The following is a 23,246-nucleotide window of genomic DNA, read 5'->3' as shown; positions in this document are numbered from 1 at the left end:
TTCTCTTCCTCGAATCTCGATCCTCGATATTTTTTCCCGTATTTTCGATTCCACTTCGATACCCTTTTTCCCTCCATAGATTGGCGGCACTACGCCTATATATGTGTTGAGTGTGTACTTCACAATGGTTCGCAGCAGGCTGTGCAGTGTATATATACTCTTAGACTCTCTAGTCATTTCACATTTCGTATTCATTTTGGCCAATTTCTCTAATATTTATTTATTGCAAATCAATGAAATATAAAAAATTTAGATAACATTTCATATTTTTGTTCGGAATCGAATGCGATAGGAATCCGAATCGAGAGGCTAATATCGAGAACGGATTCGATATCGAGAGGCTTGTGTATCGTTTTACAGCCTAATTAGACATATGAGAGCCCCGAATTTCCGTCAAAAAAGTTCGCCAATATTGCCTGTAGTATGATACAACCCACACCATCTTAACAATGTAAATCCAGTGCACTTGTAGATGACCGTATTCTACTAGCTTCTATTATATGGACACTTTTATGCCCACACTGCGTTATTCTAGTTGTACATTAGAGTTGGACATTGATTTAAGTAGCTTTGTCTGGTGACTAGTAATTGTGATATTCCTCTGTGCAGGATGAAGCATGATGACGTTTGACTTGTTTGCTTCTGATGACGAGAGAGTAAGAAGATTGAGAGACTATTAAGGATCAGGAGGAAAGGGTACATGCTACAATGCAAAGCGAAGCAAAGAACAGGTGATAATTACCACGCAGAGATTTAATCATGCTGTATGCAAATGAGAATCGAAATACTTTGTCTAGCAAATTTCTATTATTTCCATGTTGTACCTACCTGCTGTGCTACTTGGCGTTGACCACCATGATGTTAAATACATGATAGCTGAATTAGTTAATTAAGTTCACTTGCTATATGCTGCACAATTGATTTAGAAAATACCTGACATTAGATAACCACAGAACTTAATTTCGCTGCAACAGAAACGTATTTTACCTGTGTGTTGGGGCCGCTTTACTGCCAATGTAATTGACATCCAATTTGCCAATCGGTATGAACTGCGATTCCCCGACACACTTCTGAATATCTTGGGGAGAAGCTTGCACTGTATAACTGTCAATCGAGGAAAATGCCAAAAAAGTTTTAAAAGGTGGTTGTTTGTTCCATAATCGTCTGTCCATTGAACACAGGTGTTGTGTGTGGGGACTGTACGTAGAAAATTTGACGCAGCACCGACGCAACGTAACGTTCGGTTTTCGTTTCCATCTAGCGCTTGATCGCCAGAGTCGATGATCATCCTCGACGTGAAGCCGTGGGAGGACGAGACGGACCTGGTGGAGATGGAGGTGTCTCGTGCGAGGCGTCGTGGCGGACGTCTCGTGTGGGGCGCCTCGAAGCTCGTGCCCTCGCGTACGGCATCAGGAAGCTGCAGATCGCTGCGTCGTCGGGGACGACAACGATCGGGGCACGGACTTCCTCGAGGAAACGATCACGCATTCAGAGGACCACGTCAGTCGGTCGACCATCGCCGCCTTCAACAAGCTGTAGGGCTGTCACCATAGGGCGTTCTACCTCGACGTCGCCTCCGTCGGCGAGCGGCATCGGCCGGTCCGCGCACCGGGTTGTCGGACGGTGTACGCTATCGCGTCACAGTTTCGCTTTTCTGCGCCCGTTTAACGAAATAAAGGTGTGTTTGCAAATGAAATGATTGTTGCATATATTGATTGATATTTGTTGAGATGTGTATGGCTGCCCTTCTCCGAGACATACCTCGAATTGAGATAGTTAAATTGCAGTAAGTGAGACATGTGATAACATCCTTGATGTGATTGAAATATCTATCACTTGATTGTAGAGGATAATCTTCATAACTTTGGTATATGGTCCACCATCTGGTAAGTTGTGCATAAAACGTTGGTATACCCTAGCTACACTGGTACACAATTACTGTATATATACAGACTTGCAGCCTTTCAGTTCAATTAGCAATTGTACAGAATGATCACGCAAATTGGTGCTCCTTGATTCAACTGAATCGCCTGATGGACAGTGGCGTACTAGGATTTTTCCAGGAGTGGGGGGGGGGGCACTGGGGGTCCATACATTTCGTGGGGGGGCACAATATATAATTTTATTGAGATGTGGTTCGAACTTCTTTCATTGTATTATACTGTTGCTAACGGCATTATTTTTCATCTCAAATTTTTTTATCAAGCATGATTTTCAGTGGGGGGCCACCTGGGGGGCACCAAAAAATTTGTGGGGCGGCACGTGCCCCCCCCCCCCCCAGGCCCCCCGTAGCTACGCCCCTGCTGATGATATCTTGGATCGTTGCAATATGGCTGCATCCTATTCTTTAACAAAACTTCCAATAGATGACAGCACTTGTGAAGCGATCGTGAATGTAAGCTATCTGCATGAAAAGTGAAATTAAATATGTTTTATGAGAACATAGATATGTACACACACATGGATTGCTGACTTTCCACTGAAAACAGTCTTCATCTACATTAAAAGCAAAACATAAACATACCTTCATTATTATATTATGGTTTTCTATCGATTCTATTATTATCATCAACACTGAAATGGCATCCTGTAACATTGATTTCAATGTATTAGAAGAAATACAGATCCGTTCACAATTACAGTTACAGAGTCAACAATTACATGCCACGATTATATATTCTGTACTGCCTCAACCTGCATGTTGTGTTAGCTGTACTGCATGTATTACTATTATTATCCGTGTATAGACAGTATTTACTCAATTTTGACATATACATTTTATCTTTCACGATGTCCATGTCAATATAAAACACAATTACAATATCAATATGGTAAGCAATGAAAGTGTCAATGACACTGTAGCTCACCACAAAAAAATGACACAAATGAGTGAGTGAGAAGCAGTCAGTTTTAATTGAGGCAACATCGCACGTACATTTAGAAACGAAGAGTATATATGGAGAACTCCATTCTATACTCTTGATATTATATGTGTAATTTTTTATGTGAAAATAATAAATAATATATATAAATTATAAATATGTATAAACCAAAATGAATCATAATTGTGACCGTAGATGGCGCTATAACCGCTTTATGTTTCTTAGCATAAATCATTATATCATAAAAATAATAAATCAGGTGTTCAATATATTTGATACACTCCTGATACACAATATAATGATACACTCCTGATAATATAATAATAGTATAAATCATAATATGTTCATAGCTAGGATATTTTGCATTAAAGATATTGTCAATGAAATCTTGTAAAACGAACCAGAGACGAGTGTGACGCCACAGACTGTTTGTTATCTGCGTGTCTATATAATGCTATATAATTGCCAAATCCTACCTATTTGCATAATTTTTTTTTAAATATCAAAATCCCTAGCCCTTATTCATTCACATACCAAAAATGAGCAAATCCGTTGAACCTGAACTGACTAATGGATTCCCATTTTGCCAAAAAATTGCGTGGCTCGAAAGTACGTAGACTGGCGTGCTCCAAAATAGGACGTTAATATGGCAGATGCAGTAACAACTATACCCAATTTCAAACATGTGGGTCAAACAGTTCCTGAGTTATCATTGACCGTAGCCAATGTTGACGGACAGACGGACGGACGACGACCCATGGCAATAGCTCAGCTTGACGATGTCAAGGTGAGCTAATAAAAATGATACTCATATCGAATGGACTGGATACTGAGTCTTTAACAACCTGAGGCTGAAGGAGAAAGAAGTGCATGTCTGCGCCAAAACCATCACCAAGATATATTATTTTGCAGGACAAAATCCGTAATACCTAGCTAAAGTAGTTGAAATGCCACTGCGTATAAATTTAAACTTGTTTGGTCCCTCGTACGATAACAGTTGCAGGTCATTTACACCGTGGACACCATGGTGAGGGGACTGAATGCAGGAAAACACGTTTGCTAAATGCTACATGTTCGGGTGATGTTGTCTGCGGTATGTTACGTGTATCGATGATGACCCACCTGATTGGAAGCGACTGCATATATTTATGACATACAATCTATTTACGACAATTGAGCATGCCAGACTGCACGTGGAAACACTTATCTCTTAAAAAATATGTAACAGCACATTTTTATTTCGTATCATGAGAAAAGTCATTGATCATAAATATACAAATAACATTTGTGCAAATTTACACGACCTGACTAGTGCTGAGAATCATAATTTCAGATAGAACAGCATATGGTTCCACAAGCCATTTTACTTCTACATATGTACAGATTTTACAAACTTAATTCAGCGGAGTTATTCTCTTGTTGGCGATATGCTACACGAAATGATGAAAGACAGGGACTTCCTCAAGACATGCGGGCTCACATTGAGAGCTTAAATAATGAAAACAGTTAAGTCTCATTATTAAACTTAGTGTAAGAACAATCCAAAATTAAGCTTACTAGAGGTTAAACATGTGCAGTATGTACAAACTATAAATACTATAATATACTATATTTTAATATACAGTTTTCCGATGTATTCCAATACGTTTTAACATAACCATTTTCTCTATACATATATACATTCTTGTTTTATAGCTCTTCGCATTCCTCTTCGTCATTTTTTGATGCTTGCATAACTAAACAGGTATTTTTACATCAGCTATGAGAGAGGTTATGCAAGCATTCCAGCAGAAACTGTTTATGTAGACACAAACAATTATAAGACAATGGGGTATCCTCAGAACGCTTCTTGGCTGCACTGCGTATATTTCAGGCCATTTTTAAAACAAAACATGAAACAACAGCCCAACCAGAGAAACTAACGTCATAATTTCAATCAGACCAGGAAAATGTGCATTATACATTGCTTGAAGTGTTCTACAGATTGCGCAAGTGAGCCTTTCGTTTGCAACCCAGCAATAGAAAACAGACCTAAAACTCAGTAAACTTGATGTTTAGGGCTTCTCGCAACATTTCGTTGTATTAGTAGGCCTATACCAGTTTTGCAGCACTCCTGACGAGGACCTGAGGAGTCATGGAGCAGGATACTGAGCGGATAGTGGATCCATGCTGCATGCGTGATGTGTATGTCACATGCCGATAATATCTTAATTGTTTCCCATGGTTGGAGCTTAGCAAAATTTTGAAGATCAGGGTTGGTAATCCAGGACACAGAGGAAGGCTTTCCAGCTTTTTTTAGATATTGAACAACCCAAATTTTATCAAATGAATGATGTGAAGGTGTGGTGCAGAATATACCAAGCACTTCCACCTTGGTAGATAGATCACTGTGTATGTGTACACACAGCTGGATCTGAAGTGTAGGCTGGGCTGAGTCCACAAAAATAATAGTTGACACCATCATGTGAATTTTTTACAACCTTTCCAAGGTGGCTTGACTTCACATGCTTGCCTTCCTTACTCCATCTAAATAAGCCACTCGTTCGATGGCAGGTGGGGTGATCTCGGTGTCTAAAATGAAGAAAAAATATAACGAAAAATGAAGCAAAACTAAAAAAGCACTATATAGACGAATGGAAGGATGCAGATAGAAGTTAGTTACTTATTATAAATACATTGTAATATAATATGATTTTTACTAAGTCAGAATCTAAAAAAATGGAATGTTAGCCAAACTGGACATGTAGTCAAATTATATGCATAATGCAGGGTAGAATTTAACTTTTGAAACCACTCACAATTTTTTGCGAGCGCCGGTCAAATTTCAACTCGCAAAATCCAAAACACTCGCATTTTTAATATAATTATTTTTGTAGTGTATAATATGTAAACACTAATTAAAATGTTATCTTTTTAGTTACTTTATAAATGTTATATAATGTTGAGACAACTTTATTAAGCCAGGCTACAAGCGTGAAGATAGAATACTCTTGTAGCGCCGATCGCACAGGTTTATTAATCCCTTACTCAGTTTGTAGACAGTACGTGTTTATAATTTTGCAAAAATTAGTTTGGTCTAGTTCTGTTTTGACTTATGTTGACAAGTTGTTACTTTTAAAATGCCTGGATATGGGATGTTGGATTTTGATAGTCATCACAACAGATTATATGTCACTCGCACAAAATGCAAGTGCTTATATTTTCTACTCGCAATTTTCGGAATCCACTCGCATTTTGCGAGTGTGCGAGCGTTAATTTCGAACCCTGGCATGCATTATTAATATATTTCAGGTGAATATATTAAACCATCCTACGTACGGTCCTTCCAAGCAAGTGGCTTCGCAACTTTGACACTTTTTTGTGGCATATTTTCGTAAGCTTCCTACATTTAAAGCCCTTCTTCTCGTGGACCTGGAATTTAATAAGATACATATTAGCTAGTGTATGTCATCCAAACCCCACGCATGCACATACGCATATAATATCTTATATTCATAAGAGGGGAGAGGCCGATTTTCCGACGCCTGTATATCTCGCCCGCGGTGACATCAAGCCCACGCCACCGATCAGTGTGTAGCCGTCTTGTCGGACACAACATAGGCTTATCCATATTTGTTAAATCCAGCCATATTGTAGATATAATCAGGAGTAGATAATAGAAGATCTTCTATTATCTACTCCTGATATATGACGATAAATAGAGCTGATAATTTTAGCAGTGGCGTGATGTCAGAAAGTAGAACAGCCGAATTCCCACAAATGTAGCCATCTACGGACAAAGGCAAAACTTTGTTAATACCAGGTAAACTATGCCAATATTATAAAAAAAAAATTATTATGCACTCAGTGTCAGTTGACAGCCTCGAGACTAACAGCTGTCCGATAGCGGGGACAAGTGAGTCTTGTCGGACAAGTTATTCTCTTGCCTAGTTGCCTGATAGCGAAACTGAAAAATTCTAGTTGTTTAATATTCCTAACATCCTTTGAGCCAGGGCGCTATCGCACCACGTTCTCTCACGTCAAACGATTCAAAGGTCGCTGAAAAAGCAGACCGCGACACCCATTGTTACCATTACATATTTATTCAGAGCGGCCGCACGTACCTCCCTGGCCGGGGCGTGAATTTTTTTTCCCTACACGTTATATCCATTGGGCTCATTATATCCATCAGGAGTAGATAATAGGGAGGAGTGTGACATCAATAAACAAGGGAAATTCGTCATTTACTAGCCTTATAATACCTACGATTTACTACGCGTAACTCATCCAACTTGAGCTCAAATCGGACACAGTACATTCGCTATCATCGTGCGAAATCGTTTCCTCGTAGACACCCGCAATCCGGAGATACAGCCTAAAACGTACGACACGATTCTCCATTCTTTGCGCATCAATCCAACGCCATTGCGCGCCTATAATTCAAACAAAAGGCAGCTACCTAACGCGCTATTGCTAACTCAGCGAGGCTTGTGCTCGCTGGGAGATTAGCATCAACACTCGGCGAGATATACCTTTGACCCGGTTACACAGCTACACAGGCCACTCTGTACATAGCTGGCATGCCTTCACGCCCACGCCACGCCAACGCATGATTAGCTCGTCGAGTGTTGCGTCGATCTCCCCACGAGCCACAACGCCACATTCCGCATTCCGAGAGAGCAAACACAGCGACTGCGCGCAGTGTTGCTGCCTTTTGTCTGAATTATAGGCGCGCCAATGGATTGGATTTGATGGCCAAAGAATGGAGAATCGTGTCGTACGTTTTAGGCTGTATCTCCGGATTGCGGGTGTCTACGAGGAAACGATTTCGCACGATGATAGGCAAATGTCTGCTTGTCGAATTTTGATATATGTATTTTCATATCTACACGGGTGTCTCCGTGTGTTTTTACTTATAACATATATACTTGTGTATATATATATATATATATATATATATGCATTGTCATGTACATAACAAGAATATACATAATATCAGGAGTGTTATCTATATTATGACACTCCTGAGCCTGATCATATCACGCTGTTATGCTGTTATAATCGCAATATTAACGCTAATTTCCATGTTTCTCAGGTTGACCGAACAGATCAGGTGCTCTTGATGACCAAGTCTAGAACAGCCTCATGCTCTGAACTAAAAAATGCGAAGCTGGGATACGAACAGCTGAAGCTTACGCATGGTGCGAAGATAGTTATATGCAAATATATATGTGACGATTTATAGTTAATATTTATTATTTTTTATTATTTATTGTGAATAATAATAGATTAATTATTCATGTCAAGCTGCTTCACCCTCTATCTCCCTCGCGTAGATTCCATTTCCCACCCATTCATATTTTCTGTCGAAGTTACAAGTTTGTTCCAGATAGTTCCCCCCCCCACCTCTCTCTCTCTCTCTCTAGCTCTCTAGATAGCTCTCACTCTTTCTCTCTCTCGCTAGCTCGCTCCTGTCTGTGTTCCCGTCTGTGCATTTAATGTAGCCACTCTCTCTCCCTCTCTCTTTCTTTCCCCCCTCTGTGTTCTTATCTGTGCATTCAATGTGACCATCGCTTTCCAATAAAAGCGAATCTATACAAGCGAATTGCTTGCAATCTATGCATAACTTTGCATAATAATCCTACCTGCCTGCTACCACGGTCTGCAGAAGATTGTTACTAGCATAGTTGTAAACCCATAGAAAGAGACGCTACCTCGACTATACGTAAACTATATTACATCGTAGACATATTCATGCATATACATGTGCTATGTCTACTACAGTCGGAGTCAATGTTCGGTGTTTACATCCCCACAGTTAAATCCGAGACGGTGATTCCGAAATGCTCCTTCCCGGCGACGTTGGCGGGAACGTGGTACAACACGGCCAACTACGACTCGACCGTCATTATCAACAGAACGCACATACACGAGATCAGTCAACCGGACCAGAGCGCTCCCGAAGATCTCTACTACGTCTGTCAGGAGTCGAGAGACACTCGCTTTCTCATCGCGAAACTCGGAATCGGTGGCTGGTGCGTCAACATTTTGGCTGCAATATTGCGTAGATATATAAATAAGGGGAAACGGTTCTTTTCGGAATGCGGGTTTGGCGCGAGTTTATTTGGCTCAGATACCTGCAAGCCAGGAAATACCAGATGGTTCTTTTTAAATTGAGATATTTAAGGCTTAAAAATAAGGATTTGCTATTTTATTTAACTGGGAAGTATGTAATTGCATATTTTGAGACTGGGGTACTGGAAATTGCCCCCCACGTTCATCCTCGTATTCATTTTAATATAAATAACTGTTACAAAAATAGAGTTAGTCTAAATGATTTAACCTTATCAACGCGCCGCAGTTGTTTCCGTATCTCTTTCAGCCAACTCGACTACATGTGCTTCGACATCTTAGAACGCCATCACAACGTGATTCAGTTTAGACAGGGCCGCCTTTTCCCGAATAGCGACTTCCGGGCAGTCTGCGCATGGTCAGCATTCGACAACGACGCTCATTGGCGATACAGCATACTCGTCAACGCCAACCCAGTCGCAGTCCCGTGCAGCATTCGCGGCATTTTCGAATTCGAGCAGTACGGGAATAGCAAGCTTATAGTCAGAGACGGTACGTTTTACATAATTATGTTAGAAAATTAATAATATTAATATTAGTATTGTTATTACGAATGACTTAACAAAAAGCAGCCCTACAGGCGTTGGTCAGGAAGTCCCCAGGAAAGAGCTGGAGTGCGTATAATAAGAGAAACAGCCGCAAACGCTGCACGTGGTTTTACTGGCCAACATACGGCGGTATAACTCACGCATACACAAGCACGCACGCTCGCCTGCTCATCCGAACGCACAATCGTCCTCCGCACCGCACACACGCACACACGCACAGGCACTTGAAACGTCTCAATTAAAAAAAAGGTAAATAAACACGAAATGTATTTACTACCAAAGTCTTATGTTTCTCTACTCTATTTTCACCTATTATTGCCGATAATTACCCGTAAATGCCGGTCAAATGCTCATCTGCAACACACAAGTACACTGCACGCCCGCCCTGTGCACAAACAACATGAATAAGAGAGTTCATGTTCTCTCTTATTCATGTTGTTTGTGCACAGGGCGGGCGTGTGGTGTACTTGTGTTGCAGATGAGCATTTGACCGGCATTTACGGGTAATTATCGGCAATAATAGGTGAAATAGAGTAGACAAACATTAAGACTTTGGTAGTAAATACATTTCGTGTTTATTTACCTTTTTTTAATTGAGACGTTCCAAGTGCCTGCGCACACACGCACAAACAACATTACTCGATATAAGTGCAGCGTAATAAAGTGATTTATTAAGTGAAATATAAAACAAAATTACCTTTTTTCACGCCGGATCGGTACAGGCGTAACAAAAACGCCGTGGGATCCTGAAATCAACTGCACAAGTTGGCACACGGAGTTAAGGATCTGCCCTAATGCTCCGGACACCATGATGATCAACATAAACAAGTGTAAAACACTGGACTACCGAGCACGCGAAGTCAACTTCAAATACGGTATGTTTGTGGCTGCACTCTTAATCTCTTACACTAAACAGGGCGTTGGTTATACACACACCAAAGATTAAATCCAGTGAATTTCCATATGGAATTTCTTCGAGGTTGGCCCCATAATAACCTAAATCATTAATTATATAATTATGTAATTGACTTTATCGTAATTTATAGGGTATTATTATGTAATAATTATTATGATCAATTATTATGATTATATATTATATTGTAGGCGCTTGTTTCTATGAGAGTAGTAATGTTTTAAGATTAGGCTTACGAGGTGGGTCTAGTTGACCTTGAAGTGACCTCTGATCGTGGGTTATCAGTTGACTAAGAACTGCCGGGACCTCAGCCTCTGTGGGAATGTGATAAAAGACCTCCTGAGTTTTGGAGAAAAGACGAAATAAAATCTAACATATAATTAAAGATAAAATAAGATTAAATCACAATGTATCTCCACCTTAATATGCAAGTTTACTAAGAGCTCCACCCCTTTCTCGTCATTTCTTTGCTGATTTCACTAAATTCCATCTTCCCCTTGGAACTTGCTCAGGCTACGGCCAATACTACACAGCAGTTGGATGATAAATCGCACATATGTGCCATCGCAAATCTATTAATACCTAATTACCTATATTGGATATGCGGTTGCCTGTAGAAATCGTCGACTACAAATGGCGCTGCTTGGCCTATTGGAACGAGGACACATTGGCTATGATGTACACATATGACAAAGATGATGCTTACTCAAAGTATCGATGTTGGGTAAGGATGACATGAATATGAATGTTCCTCGTTGAATTACTATTTTTGCACTATTAGAGGCTATAACAAGGGTCACTATATAGATTTTATGCTATTCTTATCGGGTGCTCGGTCAGTATTGTCTTTTGAATTCAGAATTTGAAGAAATCTCGCGATACGAAAACAAAGCACATGTATAATATATACGCGCGTGTGCGTGCGTGCGTACGTCTCGTTTTTCCCTCATGATACTGGGGGTTGTAGTTTTTGCAGCTATACTTTTATGCTTACGTTTTGCAGGTAATACTTCGCGATAGTTACGGACAGTTTACGCTCAGCCGCTCGCATAGAAGTGCTTGCGGAAGGTTTCAAACGGAGCGTGCTGACAGCGACGGTGTTAGTCTACAGCTCGTACTGCGCGACTCAGAAAGAATATGTAAGTCACAGACCTCTTACATTATAGACATATCATGTACATATAGACTCACATATATATATGTCTATAGACAGACAGAGCAATTAACCTAGTCATTGAACCCGTTGTCAGTAACATCACGTGTAATTATGACTGTCATAAGTCTAAAATGATAGTCAGAGTCATAAATATTAAAGTGCATGATATGAGGTGTCCCGAAAAAGTTATGACATTTTGGATTTATAAAGGCAATATAACCATGAATGATGATTTTGATAAAAGGCCTCTGGTTTTTATATGCTGCTGATACTATGATTTCTTCGAACGTTGATTCCACAAGCGGAAATTAAGTAGCATATCTTGTCTTAATTCATTTCCCGGATTTATCACCTGACCTTACAATAACCCTCTAAGCCGTATTCGGCGTTTGCAATCAACTATAGGCACCGCCACGGGGAGTTCTTGACTCAGCCTAACAAGGATTATTAAATAAATCTGATAAATTCGAAAGCGTGCACCGCATGTCAAGCGTGTTTAATTTGCAACATGCGCCGCATTTCACTGCAATATAGTTCGACATCTTTTTTTCACGTGCGAATGATAATTGAAAGTCTCTCTGTACGCCTGCAGGTGCCGTGGACGCACACGCTACGACACGACACTACGTGCGTAATTAAAGACGTACGTGTCGCTTGGAGACAGGGGCCCGTTGTCCGAAATTAACTTTAGTTCACTTTATACCTTTACGATGTTTCTGACAACGGCCCCCAGACCCCGATGAGCGTGAATCCACCAGCTGTGGGTGAAGGATCGCGCATAAATTACTCCGACTAAGAAAAAATTGCGTACATTCAATAGCGCTAACGCCAGGCTTTACAATTTGTTGCAGACGACAACTGCCCCGTGCATTACTACGACGGCACGAATCCCAGAAAAGACCAGCTGTTCCTGACCGTATTACAAGCAGGCGTCGTGGCACACACGGGGAACGCGTGGGCACTTATTCTGTTGTTGATCATCAGCTACGCACTTGTATCGGACACAAACTAATTTGAGAACGTGGTGCGATAGCGCCCTGGCTCAAAGGATGTTAGGAATATTAAACAACTAGAATTTTTCAGTTGTCCTATCAGGCAACTAGGCAAGAGAATAACTTGTCCGACATAGACTCACTTGTCCCGGGCTATCGGACAACTGTTAGTCTCGAGGGCTGTCAACTGACAACTGAGTGCATAATAATTTTTTTTTTATAAATTTGGCATAGTTTAACCTGGTATTAACAAAGTTTTGGCCTTTGTCCGCTAGATGGCTACATTTGTGGGAATTCGGCTGTTCTACTTTTCTGACATCACGCCACTGCTAAAATTATCACTCTATTTATCGTCATTATATCAGGAGTAGATAATAGAAGATCTTCTATTATCTACTCCTGATTATATCTACAAATATGGCTGGATTTAACAAATATGGATAAGCCTATGTTGGTGTCCGACAGACGGGCTACACACTGAGATCGGTGGCGTGGGCTTGATGTTCACCGCGGCGGAGATTACAGCGTCGGAAAATCGGCCTCTCCCCTCTTATGATATAGATATTATATGCGTATGTGCATGCGTGGGGTTTGGATGACATACACTAGCTAATATGTATCTATTACTATTCCAGGTCCACGAGGAAGAAGGGCTTTAAATGTAGGAAGCCTTACGAAATCTATGCCACAAAAAAGTGTCAAAGTTGCGAAGCCACTTGCTTGGAAGGACCCTGTACGTAGGATGGTTTAATATATTCACCTGAATATATTAATAATGCATGCCAGGGTTCGAAATTAACGCTCGCACACTCGCAAAATGCGAGTGGATTCCCGAAATTGCGAGTAGAAAATATAAGCACTTGCATTTTTGTGCGAGTGACATATAATCTGTTGTGATGACTATCAAAATCCAACATCCCATATCCAGGCATTTTAAAAGTAATCCTAAATACGCACGTTCCTGTGTCTCGCCGCAAGACCTCCAGTCATATATTATGATATTATATATATAACTGTATTCTATATCTACGGTCCGACGTAGCTGCCTACTGTAAGAAACCCGGAAACATGCTACTACTAAGAATATGTAATTTGTACAAACATTGTTTTGATATTATACATATATGTATGAATTTAAGGTATATATCATGCTTCTAGCGGGTATAGGTCTGGGTTGCCTACGTGATTCGTGTCAAGCAATGAAACGAAGGATAAGCTCCTATATGTGACAGACATTGAGCATTTTGTGATAAAAGCATATTTCCACAGCTCGCGTTTTTATGTGACGGAAAGAATGTGTTATAAAAGTGGAGCCGCTTCTGCGATTGCCTCTAATGACCTTGACGGTCGGTGACGTTGTGGATCCACTGGTGTTACAGCGCCATTCAAATGGTCATTATAGCATCTTAGAACATATTATGGTTTATTCAGATTACGGTAGAATTTTAGTGTACATGTAATAGGAGTCTAGGACAGGACAGATGACGTCATCTCGAAAATGCGGGGATGACATTACAGCACGTGTTCAAAATTTTCCGCCACGCAATTTTAATATATAAGCCTACACATCTTTGGGCATTATCCCAACTTCTTTCCGAGAAACATTCTCATGTGGTTTGTTATTTTTTGCTATTGTTAGGGAACATGACGAATCGATTAAGATAGAACATATAGAATGATTAGCTGATTTCTGCATTTGCATATTTTCTGCAATAACTGCAATGAAATTACGAAACATGTTTTAAGCACATCTCAACTTCTAAGTAACAATTCTGAGCGGTTCGAATATTCTATGATGGTTTTGGAATAAAAGCTATGAAAATAAAATTTCAAACGATTAGGGTACATGATTGTCTCGTAGATATACATATCATATTCATCGTAGATACAATATATACAAACACATTGATTGCTGACTCCTCGCGCGCCCCTAGGCACTTGGAGCATTTCAATAAAATATAATGCTAAATAAATACGAAATCTATTTACTACCACAGTCTTAATGTTTCTCTACTCTCTTTCACCTAGCTATTATTGCTGACAATTTCCTGTAAATGCCGTCCAAATGCTCATGTGCAAAAATACTCAGATTTTTGTGGATCAATAGGATATCTTATTGAACTACTTGCTACTGCTAGCCACACTGAGCAAATTAAATATATTTTCTTGTTTTGTTATGCATTTTGACATTTTAATAAATTTTTATTGAAACCAGAATAATAGTACAATCTTTTTCATTCAAATATGCTCAGCCAACACTGACATTCAAGGAAAGTGTATCATTTAGCCCCATGCCATTAATGGCATTATTCTGCCAACCTGGAGCCAATAATGGCAATATAGCCAGTTAACCCTATGTCGGGCCAATATTGGCAATGTCAGGCCGATATTGGTGCGCCGATTACGAAGTGTCTAAACAACCGGATCCGGTTTCGGAGCCCTGAAAACTAAACAACCGGCTCTCTTCTCTGATGGCATAATTTGTCACTATTTATTAATTTTTTATTATTTTGCTAATTTATTTATTTTTGACAATTAGGGTAGGGTTAGGGTTAGGGTTAGGGTTGGTTAGGTTAGGGTTAGATCATGGTTAGGGTCAATAGTACATAATAGAGATTAGAGATTACATAATTATATAATATGTAAACTTATATAACAATAAGTGAATGTCAATTAATAATAAAATCATAATAATAAAAATAAAAATAGCACAAAAAATTTAGTGGTATAATAGTATTATTTGTCCCGATAGGTCGCTTGTTCAGCATTCATGTGGGCCAAGTAAAACATTTGTGCATCAAATGATCAATCCTTGATATAAGGCAAAGTAGGAAAGTCTGTGCATCAGTGGGCACTTCGTGATACCTATGGTGATACCTAAGGCTAAGGTGCCTAAAGTGGATTTGCACCCCCGTACTGTACGTGTACGTGTACCGTGTAGTAATCATGGCAACGTTGGAAATGAAAAGTCATATTTCTACATGGTAAGTCTTTCGTTTATACTTTTATTATGCAAACCATAGGTACTTTGGATTTTTATCAGGAGTAGATAATAGGGAGGAGTTGTGAACCAAATGAAACAACGGGAAATCGTCCATTTACTAGCCTTATAATACCTACATTTACTCAACCGTAACTCATCCAACTTGAAGCTCAAATCGGACACAGAACATCGGCACATGCATCGTAGCGAAATCTGTTTCTCGTAGAAACACCGCAATCCGTAATATACAGCCTAAAACGTACGAACACGATTACTTCATTCTCTGCCATTAATCCAACGCCCAGTTGCGCGCAACTAAATTCAGACAAAAGCAACAACCTGGCGCGCAGTCGCTGTAACGTTTGCTCTCTCGATAGCTAATCACAGGCACTTGGAACCGTTTCAAATAAATAAAAATGATGTTAAATAAATACAACTTGTCAGTAGCTACACACAGACCAGCAATATCTCAATGTTGTTCTGACCTACATAACTTCAACTCAAACCACCGTTAAATACACGCGAATGCAACACAGTAGCCCGCGGCGCAACATTGCATGCGCACAAATACACAGTATATAGGAAGAGAGTAAAAACGCGTGAATCCACAGGAAATCCAACCGCTCAACTCTTGTCGAGGCACTAAGACAAATAAACCTCCAAATCGCCATGATATGGCATCTGTCTGTAGCTGAATGATCACTTGTTCGAATAATACGTCTTTGCAACATGGTACAACAGACTTTACCCAAATATATGATAAATCCTGCTCAAATTGGCCGGCAAATTTCCCGATGAAGGCCGATTTGGGTAAACCTACAAGAACATAGAGCAATGCGGCGCATTGCACTCTGGGAGAGTTGCATTCCGCCTGCCCTAACTCCAAGAGAGCTATCGCCGCGCCGGAGCCGCTAAGTGACGGTCCACGCGGCCACATCTGTGATTGGTCCCAAAGGATATAATAGAGCAGTAGGGATTCCGCATGTTGGTCCGGTTTAGTCAAATCGGCTTTCATGGAAATTAGCGGCAAAATTGAGCAGGATTTAATCATATAATTCTGGTAATCGTGGTAGCCCATGTCAAGACTATATTTCGAACAAGTGATCATTCAGCCTACACACAGATGCCAATATCATGGCGTTTGGAGTAATTCGTCTCTATCGCGCATCGACAAGAGTGAGCGGTCGAATTTCTGTGAAAGAGGCTTTACCTTACCTCTCCACTCTGTTACTGTCATTTGCAACAATGGCGGCGGGCCATAACTGTGGCATCGGTAATTTAACGGGTGTGAAGTGAAGTTATCAAAGTTGTACGGCGAGTCCGGCACCCCCCCGAGTCCGAGTCCGATCCGAGTCCCGCACCCCCCGAGTCGAGTCCGAGTCGAGTCCAGTCAGAGTCCGCGCAACCCGAGCCGAGTCCGCACCACCCGAGTCCGGAGTCCGAGTCCGAGTCCAGTTTTGATAAAAAAAAGGGTCACAGACCGAACAAGTCGCATTCACTTTATTAGGTGTTTTTCAAAAATGGGGGGGTGTTCCTGCCCGCTGATCTGTCAACTTTTTGCATAAAATAGAAAGTACCATAGAAACTTCATACGTCGACACTTTGACCAGCATATTTGCGACTTGGAAATATAACGTGTTGGAAAATAAAATAAAAATAAAATAAATGTGCATTAGCATGTTACGCTACGAACCATTCTAATGTAAGAATGTAGAATATGGCAATCACCACGACTGGCTTATGAGATGATCTGGGAAAAAAACAGCACTCGGCAATCGTAGTACATCGAACGTGTATAGTCAGTCCGGAAACACAGAGGACACGAAGTCATACGAAACGGCAAAGAACGATCCATTGTGTTACGAGAATGACACGCTTGGTGAACTCAAATGAGAGAGTTGCTAGTACTTAGTACCGTACTACCTATACCTACTACCTCGAAGTGTAGAGTCAAATAGTATACCTACTAGTACTTCGCACATAGGTCATGAAACATATTTAACACGCTTTCTGCTTAATAATTCACGTGCTGCAGCCCAGTAAGACGATTGCTTGACGCCTGGTACATTATTAGCCCGTGGTTGAATACGAATGAATGCGCGTGTACTCGCCCACGCGCGAATTGTAAAAGCGCGACAAACAGGAATCATGACCACTATATATGTAGGTGCTCGGCCGGTCTCGGACCCGAGTACCTCGATTCCGGAGGCTCGAGTCCGGAGTCCGATCCCGCGTCATGCACTTCGAGCCGCGAGACGCGAGCACCCGAGACCAAGGAAAACAGGTCTCGAGACCTGTCTCGAGACCAAGACCGGTCTCGAGACCTACAACATCTGGAAAGTTATTAGGTTCAAATCAAACATTAAAACTATGCTGTACTGTAGTAGTAAGGCGCTATCTGACAAGGTATTCAATTAACCATCATTTTATTAATGGAAACGGTCCAAGTCCTTGTGACGTGAATTGCGCGTTGTGCTCGCAGAGATGGAGACGACGCAACAACCTCACGAAAGCTAATCATTGTTGGCTGCGGCGTGAAGCATGCCAGCTATGTACAAGGTGGCCTGTGTAGCTGTTACCGGGTCAAAGTTACTCGCCGATGTTGATTGCCTAATCTCCCAGCGAGCCACATGCCTCGCTCGAGTTACAGCAATAGCGCGTTAGTACTGCTTTTTATCATCTGACATAGTCAGATGTCAGGCTTGAGAGACGCCATATCGTCACGTGGTACCTGCCGCCTCCGTGCCGTCGTGGAGCGTGCCGTCCGTCCGTCCGTCAACAGCTTGGCACAAATCTAACGCTCGACGTACAGGTCACGATATTCGGACGTGGGGGGTAATCCGAAACGAGTTGGGATGTTGAAGCTGGGGCAAAGTCAAAGGTCAAAAGAGGTGTAAAAGAAGGGGAACATTCCCATCCTTAACTTAAGGTAAGGAGAAATGCAGAATTTGCGGCATCAAATCGAAACGGCTCAACCTAAGGCTCGGGATAGTCGGTGTATAGCATCATGGTAGGTAAAGCCATCACTCGTGCCGAAATGAGGTCCACAGTCAACAAGTCAAATGGGCACAGTGCCAGATATTTTAGACATTTCTGAGACAATGTGTTACCGAGCGATGAAAAACTTTTGTTCAGCGGTGACCTACCATTTATGGCTTTATTGAAAGGACCATAAATCGTGTCTTTCCACTGACGAAGTGAAGAGTAAGTGTCGATAACCTTTGACCCTCCAAGAGGAGGGTTAAACATGGATTTGTTGACGTAACACAGGAGTTGAAACTGGCTTTGGCTATTAATGCCCCTCCCCTCTAACCCCCCCCCACCCCATCCCCCCACCCTCACCCCCACCCTCCCCCCCCTCCCCTACCTCCATCTGCGATAGTGGCATGTCAACAATGATGTTACGCCACTGCGTGTCTGCATATCATGCGCCCTAACAAGAATGGGGTACTACGCACGACTGAAATTTACGTTTATAACCGTAGCAACAGACCTCAGATGAGCCCAGACGCTCATGCGCTCTTTTGGAATATAGCGCGCAATGGGTTGGATGATGGCCAAGAAATTGGAGAACGGTCGTAACGTTTTAGCTGTATCTACGAGATTGCGGGTGTCCTACAGAAACGATTTCGTACGAATGAGGGCGAATGTACTTAGTGTCCGAACTTTGAGCTCAAGTTGATGAGTTACGTGTAGTAAATCGTAGGTATTATAAGGCTAGTAAATGACGAATTTCCCTTGTTTATTGATGTCACACTCCTCCCTATTATCTACTCCTGATTTTTATGCACTATACTATAATTTTGATATACTCTTATTCCAAGGCTCGACACTAACTTTTTTTTTCAGTGGCCCGATCGGGCCACCAAAATCATTGATTTTCAATTTTTGGTGGCCCGAAAATGAAATCTGGTGGCCCGAAAAAAAACAAAGAAAAACATCAGGGTTCGAAATTAACGCTCGCACACTCGCAAAATGCGAGTGGATTCCCGAAATTGCGAGTAGAAAATATAAGCACTTGCATTTTTGTGCGAGTGACATATAATCTGTTCTACTTCTTCTACTTTCTGTTGTGATGACTTAGACTATCAAAATCCAACATCCCATATCCAGGCATTTTAAAAGTAACAACTTGTCAACATAAGTCAAAACAGAACTAGACCAACTAATTTTTGCAAAATTATAAACACGTACTGTCTACAAACTGAGTAAAGGATTATAAACCTCGTGCGATCGGCCGCTACCAAGAGTATTCTATCTTCACGCTTGGTAGCCTGGCTTAATAAAGTCGTCTCAACATTATATAACATTTATAAAGTAACTAAAAAGATAACATTTTTAATTAGTGTTTACATATTATACACTACAAAAATAATTATATTAAAAATGCGAGTGTTTTGGATTTTGCGAGTTGAAATTTGACCCGCTCGCAAAAAATTGTGAGTAGTTTCAAAAGTTAAATTCTACCCCTGCATTATGCATATAAGTTTGACTAACATGTCCAGTTTGGCTAACATGTCCATTTTTTAGATTCTGACTTAGTAAAATTCATATTATATTACAATGTATTTATAATAAGTAACTAACTTCTATCTGCATCCTTCCATTCGTCTATATAGTGCTTTTTTTAAGTTTTGCTTCATTTTTCGTTATATTTTTCTTCATTTTTAGACACCGAGATCACCCCCACCTGCCATCGAACGAGTGGCTTATTTAGATGGAGTAAGGAAGGCAGCATGTGAAGTCAAGCCACCTTGGAAGGTTGTAAAAAATTCACATGATGGTGTCAACTATTATTTTTGTGGACTCAGCCCAGCCTACACTTCAGATCCAGCTGTGTGTACACATACACAGTGATCTATCTACCAAGGTGGAAGTGCTTGGTATATCTGCACCACACCTTCAATCATCATTTGATAAAATTTGGGTTGTTTCATATCTAAAAAAGCTGGAAAGCCTTCCTCTGTGTCCTGGGATTACCAACCCTGATCTTCAAAATTTTGCTAAGCCTCCAACCATGGGAAACAATTAAGTATTATCGGCATGTGACATACACATCACGCATGCAGCATGGATCCACTATCCGCTCAGTATCCTGCTCCATGACTCCTCAGGTCCTCGTCAGGAGTGCTGCAAAACTGGTATAGGCCTACTAATACAACGAAATGTTGCAAGAAGCCCTAACATCAAGTTTTACTGAGTTTTAGGTCTGTTTTTCTATTGCTGGGTTGCAAACGAAAGGCTCACTTGCGCAAGCTCTGTAGAACACTTCAAGCAATGTATAATGCACATTTTCCTGGTCTGATTGAAATTATGACGTTAGTTTTCTCTGGTTGGGGCTGTTGTTTCATGTTTTGTTTTAAAATGGCCTGAAATATACGCAGTGCAGCCCAAGAAGCGTTCTGAGGATACCCCATTGTCTTTTATAATTGTTTGTGTCTACATAACAGTTCTGCGTGGAATGCTTGCATAACCTCTCTCATAGCTGATGTAAAAATACCTGTTTAGTTATGCAAGCATCAAAAAATGACGAAGAGGAATGCGGAAGAGCTATAAAACAAGAAATGTATATATGTATAGAGAAAATGGTTATGTTAAAACGTATGGAATACATCGGAAAACTGTATATTAAAATATAGTATATTATAGTATTTAATAGTTTGTACATACTGCACATGTTTAACCTCTAGTAAGCTTAGATTTTGGATTTGTTCTTACACTAAGTTTAATATGGAGACTTAACTGTTTTCATTATTTAAGCTCTCAATGTGAGCCCGCATGTCTTGAGGAAGTCCTCCCTTGGCTTTCATCATTTCGTGTAGCATATCGCCAACAAGAGAATAACTCCGCTGAATTAAGTTTGTAAAATCTGTACATATGTAGAAGTAAAATGGCTTGTGGAACCATATGCTGTTCTATCTGAAATTATGATTCTCAGCACTAGTCAGGTCGTGTAAATTTGCACAAATGTTATTTGTATATTTATGATCAATGACTTTTCTCATGATACGAAATAAAAATATGCTGTTACATAATTTTTTTTAAGAATACGTGTTTCCACGTGCAGTCTGGCATGCTCAATTGTCGTAAATAGATTGTATGTCATAAATATATGCAGTCGGCTTCCAATCAGGTGGGTCATCATCGATACACGTAACATACCGCAAGACAACATCACCCGAACATGTAGCAAACGTGTTTTCCTGCATTCAGTCCCCTCACCATGGTGTCCACGGTGTAAATGACCTGCAACTGTTATCGTACGAGGGACCAAACAAGTTTAAATTTATACGCAGTGGCATTTCAACTACTTTAGCTAGGTATAGGATTTTGTCCTGCAAATGAATATATCTTGGTGATGGTTTTTGGCGCAGACATGCACTTCTTTCTCCTTCAGCCTCAGGTTGTTAAGACTCAGTATCCAGTCCATTCGATATGAGTATCATTTTTAGCTCACATCGTCAAGCTGAGCTATTGCCATGGGTCGACGTCCGTCGTACGTCCGTCCGTCAACATTTTCAACGATAACTCAGGAACCGTTTGACCCACATGTTTGAAATGGGTATAGTTGTTACTGCTATGCTCCCATATGGAACGTCCTATTTTGGAGCACGCCAGTCGGCGTACTTTCGAGCCATGGCGATTTTTTGGGAAAGATGGAAATTGCCATTAGTCAGTTCAGGTTCAACGGATTTTGCTCATTTTTTGTATGTGAATGAATAAGGGCTATGGGGTTTGATATTTAAAAAAAAAATATGCAAATTAGGTAGGGTTTGGCAATTATATAGCATATTATATAAACACAAACAGTCTGTGGTGTCACACTCGTCTGGTTCGTTTTACAAGATTTCATTGACAATATATTTAATGCAAAAATTGGTATTTCCTCTCACCCTGCCGATAAAACGTCTATATTACAGTAAAGATTTACAAAACATGTCGGAACGCAGCATAACCTGTTTATTTGGAACGCCATCGCTACAAAGCGGGTGTAGCGCCATCTACAGTCACAAATTGTGATTCATTTTGGTTTATAAATTATTATTACGATATAATGATGGCAATCGTTTCTATAATGTACGTCGATGGTTGCTCAATTAAAACTGACTTCTTCTTACTCACTCATTTGTGTCCTTTTTTTGTGGTGAGCTACAGTGTCATTGACGCTTCATTATTAGCTCACCTTGACATCGTCAAGCTGAGCTATTGCCATGGGTCGTCGTCCGTCTCTCTGTCCGTCAACATTTGGCTACGGTCAATGATAACTCAGGAACCATTTGACCCACATGTTTGAAATTGGGTATAATTGTTACTGCTATGCTCCCATATTAAACGTCCTATTTTGGAGCACGCCAGTCGACGTACTTTCGAGCCACGGCAATTTTTTGGCAAAAATGGGAATTGCCATTAGTCAGTTCAGGTTCAACGGATTTTGCTCATTTTTGGTATGTGAATGAATAAGGGCTAGGGGTTTTGATATTTAAAAAAATAATTATGTAAATTAGGTAGGGATTGGCAATTATATAGCATACTATATAGACACGCAGATAAGAAACAGTCTGTGGTGTCACACTCGTCTGGTTCGTTTTACAAGATATCATTGACAACATCTTTAATGCAAAATTCCTGCTATGAACATATTATGATTTATACTATTATTA

At 40.6% G+C, this 23,246-nt stretch overlaps 2 protein-coding genes across 2 annotated transcripts in view; both read left to right on the top strand.

Annotated features, from left to right (window-relative positions):
• Positions 1-1,539, top strand: part of LOC106811700 — a 16,512-nt gene extending 14,973 nt beyond the window's left edge. The window contains exons 7-8 of the mRNA XM_014815402.1: positions 1,276-1,337; positions 1,414-1,539. Coding sequence (XP_014670888.1) covers positions 1,276-1,337; positions 1,414-1,539 — 188 coding nt within the window. The remainder of the gene's footprint in view (positions 1-1,275; positions 1,338-1,413) is intronic.
• Positions 1,540-7,956: 6,417 nt separating this feature from the next.
• LOC106811698 lies at positions 7,957-12,622 on the top strand (the record flags this gene model as incomplete). The annotated part of the gene is given in 7 exon segments (XM_014815401.1): positions 7,957-8,062; positions 8,680-8,896; positions 9,244-9,485; positions 10,264-10,416; positions 11,072-11,178; positions 11,458-11,593; positions 12,462-12,622. Coding segments are annotated over 7 exon segments (1,122 nt in total), but the record flags the coding sequence as incomplete, so codon positions are not given.
• Between the last annotated feature and the right edge of the window lie 10,624 nt (positions 12,623-23,246).

Source organism: Priapulus caudatus, unplaced genomic scaffold (assembly GCF_000485595.1).
Source record: "Priapulus caudatus unplaced genomic scaffold, Priapulus_caudatus-5.0.1 Scaffold565, whole genome shotgun sequence".
NCBI classification, from domain to species: domain Eukaryota; kingdom Metazoa; phylum Priapulida; class Priapulimorpha; order Priapulimorphida; family Priapulidae; genus Priapulus; species Priapulus caudatus.
The sequence above is the reverse complement of the archived record's forward strand: the minus strand, read 5'-3'. Positions and strand labels throughout refer to the sequence as shown.